At 32.3% G+C, this 10,044-nt stretch overlaps 1 protein-coding gene across 1 annotated transcript; it reads right to left on the bottom strand.

Annotated features, from left to right (window-relative positions):
* Positions 1–3,256: 3,256 nt before the first annotated feature.
* Positions 3,257–7,849, bottom strand: TRIADDRAFT_61593 (uncharacterized protein; the record flags this gene model as incomplete). The annotated part of the gene is made up of 14 exons (XM_002117497.1): positions 3,257–3,518; positions 3,598–3,824; positions 4,247–4,325; positions 4,469–4,554; positions 4,632–4,709; positions 4,809–4,841; positions 4,939–5,013; positions 5,213–5,775; positions 5,859–6,013; positions 6,123–6,196; positions 6,276–6,532; positions 7,261–7,417; positions 7,545–7,606; positions 7,783–7,849. 14 exons carry the CDS (start codon positions 7,847–7,849, stop codon positions 3,257–3,259), a joined length of 2,175 nt encoding a protein of 724 aa, XP_002117533.1.
* Between the last annotated feature and the right edge of the window lie 2,195 nt (positions 7,850–10,044).

The following is a 10,044-nucleotide window of genomic DNA, read 5'->3' as shown; positions in this document are numbered from 1 at the left end:
TTTTTTCATTACGATAAAATTTGAAATTTCTTCTTTCTGGATAAACCAGTCATACCCATTCAAATGTGATTTAATTTAATCACATCTACTCAGAATAGGATTTAACTCAGTTCAATTTTATTCTGTATTTCTATACAACTGAAATACTAATGTACTGTACTATGTTATCTGCTAGTTTATATGGGCGGACTAGGCACGAGGCTCTTCTATTGCTGGAGTAAGACCAAGATTAACGAGTACAATTTTTGTTTGACCACGAAAAAACTCTCTTTTATTTCTAGTAATCACATACTTTTATACTACATATCGCAAATTTGTAACATATAGCACATGCTACCATATTACAGCAAATTTACAATATTTGCATATTACAGATTCCTCACTAACGCAACGCCCTAAATTATACTAGTAAATTGAAAATTAATACAGTAAGCATAAAACTTTGGATATTTCTACACTGCCGATTGGGTTAGATGTATTTATGAGCTGCACAAGTGCTGGAAAACTAAGTCTGGAGTATAAAAGTGAATTTAGAAATGGAAATTTCAATTTTAATAGTAGGGTTACTTGAGAATGTATTAGAATCTGCAAATACTCGTAAATCAACCGTAGAAACTGCTGGTTGGTTAGATAATGCCTAGGTTTTGTTAAGTACAACATCCAGTCTAGCTGGCAACTTGTAACGATTACCAATTAAGAATCTAATCTAATAAGCTGATTAACTATGATTCTACCGTGAATCATCATTGACATGAATTTGAAGTAAACTCAACTATATTAATTTCTGTAAATCTGCCCAGTTCTACTGTAATCTGCCAAATATTATTGAACACTCAGCTACGATAAATATACCGGCTTTGACAATATAGCAAGGCTAGATCTTTGTAGAATTAACACAGATGAATTTGCGCTTTGATTTATTTTCTTAATTTCATTTGTTATAAGGCCGTAAATTATCACGCAGGTCAAAGAATTTCATAACTTGACCAACCTTTATATCCATATTATTCAAGAAGACCAATGAGAATTTTTATGGTCATTTTACAAATAAATTGGCTATCATTATATCATTATTTTATCGCTTAATTTATCCAATATGATTAAATATACCTAATGTGACTGCCAAGTACCATAGTGCCACACCATATTTAGTTCCTCAATGTTAAGAATATCGCCGAAAATATCGGGATTCTATTGACTTGAATTTTAAAAATCAGCAAGGTGATTGATCATGGATAGCCTAGATATAATAATCATTTAAGATCATTTGAAAATTCAAGGCGTAGAGTTTTTATATTCCTTCCCGTAGTTAGGCTTGCGAGTATTGAATATTTTACACCTAGTCTGGGCTATGCTTTTAGACTAGAAATGAAGTTTGTTGCTCTAATTATAATCTAAAATCAAACTTTCAAAAAAGGAAAACTCCATTTCCGATTCATAGTTAAGGGTTGCGTGATGTGGAATGACCAAATGCATCAAAAGATTTCACGGATATATCCAAGCTTTATTGACAGCCTACCAATTTTATTGACTTGACTTTTAATTTATATTAAAATACATTAGGCTATATTATCACGATAATATTGATGTTCAATTGATTTGTAATAATAGTGACTAATTTTATGTCTTTTTAATAGCGCATTAACATAATGCTATTTGATATTCTGATCTATTTATTCCTGTACTCAATAACATAGATCATTTATAGTAAGATAACATGTCTTACTACAAGTCAGTTTTATTCAATATTTCTATAACAATGATAAAGAAAACTTTTGAATTTTGATTTATTTTATCCATAATTAATTTGACTTTTTTATAGAAAGTAGCATATTTTAACTGGCTCGGTTGCTGTTGTTACTGTCTTTGTTGGCTGATAGTAAATCTTAACTGGGTAATTAAAAATATTATGATTATTGAGGACTGTTATGCAGTAGACATTTTCCCCAAATAGTAATTAATAAATACTATTAATAACGCCCTTGGGTTGGATTATTATATATCTATTAGTATTTTTTTAAATTTTACAGTATGGTTTGTATAGAATAAAGGGGGATCTCGTGGTGTTTGATGACTGGACAACAATACGTCATTGCTAATTAATATTCATTAGCGACAATTATTTTTAATTTGGTGCTCTAGACTGTAATAGCCCCATATATAAGGCATACTATCATATAACTATACTGTAAGAGGCTACTATTAAGGCAGCCGTGTTCAATATGGGGAAATTATATAAAATTTTAATTATTACTTACTCCTCAGTTACACTGAGAGTAACTTATAATACGCTGGTACTGGCGTATACTAACTAGCCATAAATAAATAAAATCCTTAACCTAAATTTCTATCAATACGCTTGTAACAGTAGTACTAGAATAAGTTAGCTTTTGTCAAGGATCCTCGGAGTTTAACCAGAGATCAAATAGAGTAGATAGACGAATTTGGGATCGATCACGAAAGTTGCTCTGTGGCAATTTTATCAAGAGTAACTGTTCTGAAGAGACGTAATGTTAAATTTTAAATTACATAATCAGGTTTATTGATTAGGACTATCTGTTTATATTTATTAGTTATTCGTGATAGCGGACAATCTAAAATTAAGAGCATTGACTATACAGTACAAAACCTTGCATTATATAGGAATTATTCGAAAACAGCCATTTCATAAAATCATACACCATCTAAATATGATCATGAAGTATTTATCTGCAGTCATTCTTGTTATGTTTTATATTTTCTGACATTGCAGGTTAAAGTTAGAACATTGAATTAAATAATAACGACAATAAAATTTACATTTTTCTAAAGCTCTTACTTACTCTCTACACCTTTCTATCAATTCTGTATCGATACTTCTTTTATTTATCTACCAAAACTCTTTTCTAACACAGTATCAAAGGTTTATTAAATTGTCCATTACAAAAATTCATCAAATCCTTAAAAAAATAGAATATCATCGGTACAGATAGGTTTTAATATTGCCCTTACAGTCTAGCCTCTTTCTATAGCTATGCACCTATTATGAAAATGAATTTTGTTGAATGGAAATAATATCAAACTGGCGCTTGTTATAACAAGTACTGTATACAAATTTTTATTCTAAAAATATAAATGAATAATAAATAAGATTGCAATAACAAATACAAAATTCAGGTTTTTCTGATTCTAATGCAATTTAAAATTTCTTCTTTCTGATCCAACCAATCATAACCATTCAAATGTGATTTAATTCAATTAAATTTATTCTATATTTCTATACTATGTATCGAGTACCCGACATGAAAACCGTGTCCTTGAAGAAATTGGATTTACCATTATTGGTCGGCTTTCGTTGACATTGTAAACATCGTGTGTATTTATCACATTGTGTTAGTAGTAATTCATCTGGGCTAGGAATTCGAGTTGCTTCTCGATCGTTTATTTTCTTATGTGCAGCTTGCTGTTGCCATTCTTTCTCGAGTCTGTCGCGAGCTTCAGTCGAATGGATATAGCGGTGAACTAGCTCCTCTTTTAAACTACCAGATAAAAAAATTGTGAATAATTTGTGTAAAATCGAAAAGTTATGGGTATCATTAGTGGCATTAAGTAACTAACTCAGCTTTAGCTTTCTGAATAGAGTCCATTTCTTCCTTCTCTCTTTGCAATTTTTGCAATATCTTATCCCTTTTAGCTTGTTCAATTGAAGCTAATTGCTCCTTGTAAATTTCATGAGCGCGCCTTCGCCTTTTTGCAGCAAGATTTAAACGTTCTGCATCTGTTCCAAACACTGGTGTTAGCGAATTTGGATAATTTGCAGGTAGCTCCGGGTTCTTATTCGCCATCTAACAAGAAAATAATGCATTACTTTAAATTGTGTGCCCGTAAGTATTTTACTGTGACTACTAACATGAATCTACACAGATAAAATATATCGTTAGATGAAAATAACAATGTTTATGATTTACGAATGCATTTAAACTAGTCACAAAGTTCAAACTATCTAAATTTGGTTAATTTAGATTACAATATACAACCTGTCTTGTATTATTAGCTGTGATTCTAATAGTACAAATTTCCTTGATAAGTTAATTTACGTTACTTAATCGAAACATTATCATACAAGTAGCAATGGATAAAGAAATTGAGAAGATATTATGGTATCTTTATGCTAATAAAAAAATGGACTTAAATACTAAGGATTTTTATTAAGATTATTTATGGAAGGAATTACACAACTTTAAATTAGGATGAAATGGCTAGTAACCTGCGTTTTCAAACAAGTTGCGTAATTTTCTAAATTTTGTTTGCGCTGAGTTGCTTTGTGTTCTTCTTCTCGCTTTATGCTGATATGGATTGAAAAGTAACGTAACATAGTGATTAGCGTTCTCCTCGAAATTCGTTAATGACAATCAGTTATTAGAAATTTAGATCTGATCATTGGGCTATAAACATAGAACAGTAAACTTTCTGCAACTGTAGATCTTACTCTTCTGCCAGTTGAGCCTGCTCCAGCTTTTCCAAAAATTCCTTCTCCTTCATTAATATTTTACCTTTTTCACGCTTTTCTTGTACCTATTAGCAAAGCAGGACGGTAAAAACTAACTTTAATGTTCGTAAACAAATTTGTTTTTGTTTCAACACTATGGCACCTGTTGATCTAGCATGGAATGATACTGCTTTTGCTTCTCGTAGGGTAACGGGGTAACTGCTCGATTCAAAATCATTTTCTAATTGTTTGGAAAGGAAGTAGACTCTATAAATCATCTCATAAATCTAATACTTAGGTAAAGAACTTATTTAACGATTTATTTAGGGGAATGGCTTACCGGAGTACCACTGGCATTTTCCTTTAGTGCTTTCTATTTGGAGAGGGTAAATTCTTTAATTTTTGTTCTACTGTAATTGCCTTAAAATGATAGTTAAATTAGCAACGTTTTAAATTTCTTATACCCTTACTTTTTTCACATCGGCTGCCTTCAAATTGTATTCGGATAATTGCTTAATATAGTCTCGATAGGCTTTGTCTTTTGCCTATAATACACAATGTACCAGGAAAGCAATCAAGAAAACTAAAGTCTGCCTCAATCGAAACTTAAGTGTGAAATAGAATCTTCTAATTTGCCGACAAGGTAAAAGAAAATGACTAATTGACTGAAAATAGTACAGTGAACTAATCGATATTGAGGGCTCTTTATGAAATAAACTATGCCGAAAGCATAATAGTGCTTACCAATTCTTTAGTAATACGTTCTGCATCTTGTTGTTGTTGATATTTTTGTAAGATTGTATCATAATCTCTATCCATTTGAGCTTTCTCTTTAGCATAAGATATTTGAACATTCTTTGCTTCCCGCTGGTGACACAAATAACATAATTCTTGTCCAGCTTGACCATGATGGGGGCATAGTAAAACCTTACCTGCGGCAACAGCATTCTTTTCTCCAAACTCGGTTTGTAGCTTGCCAGTTGAATCCTCAGATGGTTTCTGATTATCAACATGAGTTCTAGCTGTTGAAGGAGAACGACTTCCGGAAGGTTTTTCTACAGATAACCTGCTTGCATTACTAGTGCGTCTTGATGGACTCAACTGCTCTCTAGGCGATAATGACTGCTGCCGTGAAGGGGCTCTGGAATTATTCGGAGTTAGAAGCGTATCACGTTTAATAGGTGATAATTGATTTTCAATCATTTCTTCTGGACTGTTTTTAAACGACAATTTTTGATCAGAATTTCCGTGTATCTCGCTTTCCCTCAAAACGTTTGATTTATTATCGTGCTTTAAATTTTCCTCATCTAGTTAAAGTTATTAAGCTGTCAGATAAAAACGATATCAACTAGAAAATGAAGGGCTCATCCTAAAGTACTCTCTCCAATACCGTTTAATTTAAATTCCTCCATGTCTTCTTGGATAATTGGCATACTTTTTCGACCATCACTTACATGGCCTAAAGAAGTAACTGAACGCCTGGAAATTGGAGTTAGTCGGCTAGTTTCTGGAGCTAAGGCATCTTTATCTACGGGTGTATTCAATCTAATTTACAGCAAATGAAATAAGAAATAAACGGTTAACTTCAGCTTGTATCATAATTGATGAAATATCCATTTATATCCCAATGATTTGTTTATGTTCTGAGTAGTACCTGGGTAAAATAACTGTATTCCCAGTTCCAGGGCGTTTAGTGGGTGAAATGACTGAATCAGCGGTAAAAGGTCTCTGTTTGTGGATAACGTTGATTAGTTATTAGCATGAACCAGTCACATGTTTTGAACTTATTTTATTATAAATATCTTACATTGCTCAAGGCTTGAGCCAGATGACCAGAGCCGTCCATACAATTAATAAACTCTTTGAAAAACTTCATTTTGACCTTTTTGCTACGAATGCATAGTCTACCGACGCCCGTAAATGTAAACTCTATGTTACGATTTGCTCGAACCGACTTTGACAGAGCCATAAGGACCTCTTTTACGCAAGCCTCGATAGTATCACGGTTAAATGGACTCTCATTGGATAAATACGATAGATTTAAAGATATGACCGGGATCTCACCTATTTTTTATAATAGGTAAAAACCGATCAGAAACATCCTTGCTATGAAGTAATATGTACCTACCATTGGAAAGACTAGTTGAATCTAACTTAACTGCAACTACCGTTAGACCCCATTGGCATAATCACAATTTACTTTCCATTAAATATTACTTATTGGCGCAAAGCTTGCAGTAAGCTGTCAATTTCGTTTAAAGAAAATTAAAGTTTACTAGCAGCTTAACTCATTTTAATTACGGTACAACATTTTCTCGTTTAAATTTTATATATGTATATGTAAATAGAAATAGAAATGAGTGCTTTTTCTGCTATACTGTGGAAATGTTAATACAACAATACTCAATAAATAGTTAATCGAAAAGTTACCGATGATTAAAAGAAAAATAATGATCGATCTACAAGAATTATATATTCACTGCAATGAACTAATTTAATTAAAATTTGTACAACAGCAGGGAAAAGCATTAACTTCGTCGATATTTTCCACCCTATCATTTGCAACACAAAATCACTAAAGTGTATTGTTGATTGATAATGGCGCCTGATTATCATCGTACAATCGTTCTCTAATCACTCCGTTTAGGTTGTTATGATTACTTGATAGACTTTATTGCAGTTAAATTAATTTCTATCAATTTTTAGAAATGCTACTGCGAGTTCTTGTACATGCCATATTTGAATCACTTTACATCATCTTGATATTGTACATATATCTATGTTATAGCTACCTGGGGTATAAGTTTTAGTAAAGGCTATGCCGTGGCTTTGGGCGAATTTTTCGGATATCGTAAATATAGGACGTTGGAATAGAATATATTTATTGCCACCCATATCGAGTTTCTTTTGAGAGAAAGTAAATGTCCCCAAGCCAGGTATGGAAACACCCTAATCAATATAAATATGCCGTCAATATGACATTCAAATAGCCTTTTACATTTATTTCCGCTAATGTAGCAAGTTTTGAAAGTTACTAATCCTTTGTCAATAAATGAAGTGATATAGCGTAGCACACCTTTTGCAACAGCATTTGCTGTTCGACAAATCTCGAAATATTGTCCCAAATATCAAGGACATCTGATAAAATGAAAGAGAACAAATTATCAAATCTTAAAGTTCAAATGTACAGGGTATAGCTTATCAATAGATCACCGTATCAATTTGAAACATGCTTATGATTATTATGATCAGTTTTTCTCTGGTGTTAAAGCAATCGACCATAGCATCATCACATTTTATGATCTTATACTTACCATTGGTGGAAAGATCAGGAATGGTTGAGAAACGATTCTTTTTTGCTTCATCAATTAATCCATTCATCTTGGCAATGAGGAAGATGATGATACAACGAAATAACCTTTTAAATTAAAGAATAATCGGATATTACTAGCTAAAATTTCATGTCCGATTTCAATTCCGTGACGCTGACTTATGTTATAGCTTGAAATCTTTTTAATGTCAACTATTGCCATACAGCAATTTAGCTTGATTAAGTTGCTATGGATACGGCATCAATAATGACGAAACTACGCTTGCGTGTCAAATGGGATACAGTATAAATGCCGTCTATTAAACACAAACTACTTATACCCTATTCCGTACCTTATAGAAACTATTCTGGTGATCGACAATACTTTCGGTTAGTATTAGTTAAGTATCACTCTTATTTTTACGCATGCACCGGTCATGAAGTTACTATAGTTACACTATCCGTCTTCTTAATCATTATCCTAATTTATTCGATATTGCATCGCTGTAGAGTTATAAGCGTATCTTTAGGGCTCTAACTATGGCTCTAGATTAGTGCTGTATCGATCAGACCTACTTGTCGCAGTTTGCACGATTTCTTTATAACATTCCATAATCAGCAATTCCTCATATTATGCATAAAATATGTCGTTCAAAAATATATCCGTTCAGTTAGACTTTGGCTTTGCTATTTCTTATGCATTCATGGGCTAATGAAGTTATTATACTTACTCTATTTGTCTTCTTTAACGTTGTCCTAATTTGCTTTATGTTGTATCGTTGTAGAGCTATAAGTACATTTTGGGAGATCTAGTATAAAGTCTGCATAAGTACAGCATCGATCAGGCCTACTTGTCGCTGCTTGTAGGATTTTTTAATGCATTTCATCAGTAGCTCCTACATAGGAGTTGAATCAGTTATAATCATCTGAGCAGCACGCTACATTTGTGCTTTTAATTGATTCATATTTCTCGTAGTACTAATTATAGCGGAACATCCTTATAGATTATCCCTTATCCTACCGATATAATAATTTCATTCTGAAATACATTCGGTCAGTATGACGTAGGCACGTTTATTTCTGAAGTGTAACGTGTTATGGTAAGTGTAAATCCTTGCAGAATTTGCCATTTCATAATTAATTAGAATTATTGGCTGATAAACAATGCTCCACATGTTCTCTTTCCATTAGATTTCTGAAATGGGAACGAAACGACTACTTCAATGTATGGCACGACCAGCTTGTGTACACGTAGTCACAACTGTCTTTAACAACAATAATCGGGCGTCTCTACAGAAAACAGCTAACATTAAGTTGCATTCCATTTGATTTAAGGTGTTTATGAGGATTTGAGAGCCATAAATTCCTCTTACTCTAAGTTATAGATTGTAAAGTTATTACAACTTCAGCAGGCTATTCTATTTCCAATCTAGCTGTAGTTGATAAAATAGCTAGAGTTAATTAACTATACGAACTGTATCATTACGAGGGGAGCACTTAACAAGTTCATTATTCTCGAGCGAATACAAAGGAGAATAATTTCTACATTTTAAACAATAATGTAGTTATTGCATATCAAATTCACAATTTGTTTATTGCATCTATTCCATGCAAGATTTGACAATCTATGAATCATATTTACTTTATTTAAAGTTGACTCTTGTCGCCGAGACATCAACAGTCTTAGACCGTTATTGGCTATTAATGACCAACCTACAGCCAGTTTCTTCGCTGTCATTCCATATAAATTCACTATATTTCTGAAAAATTACTGTACTTGAACAAATATGGATTTGTTTCGAATCTTATAACGATAACTATGCAGTGTTTGCATCTGCTAATAATTAATATGATTACCGTATTACACAAGGCGTTAACATGACCGATACAGTACATAAACTATTATTATTTAGTATGCTACAAGACTTTAAGCTAATCACAGCACCTATGCTGTTCTAGTATTGATAGTACAGCATTAACTGCTGTAATCAACGCATTTTATATTTATAAATAACGACATCGATGTTATACAATGACTACGTTAAAGTTAATCTATTAATAAAGTTCTTGGTACTAAGTGATCCATGAAATCAGAGTTAAATGTGAATTTTAAACCGTCACTATTCAATCGATTAGGTTGATCTGATTAGTTTAAGAAGCCTTATATAGTTGAAGCTACAAAAAGAAATCATAAGGAATTATTTAAAGTTACCATTACAGTTGAAAATAAATTGTGCGTAACTAAATATCATTATTGGATATTAAT

This window comes from Trichoplax adhaerens, genomic scaffold (genome assembly GCF_000150275.1).
Source record: "Trichoplax adhaerens TRIADscaffold_25 genomic scaffold, whole genome shotgun sequence".
NCBI lineage: Eukaryota > Metazoa > Placozoa > Uniplacotomia > Trichoplacea > Trichoplacidae > Trichoplax > Trichoplax adhaerens.
Note: the sequence above shows the minus strand (reverse complement) of the source record. Positions and strands in the feature narration are given on the sequence as shown.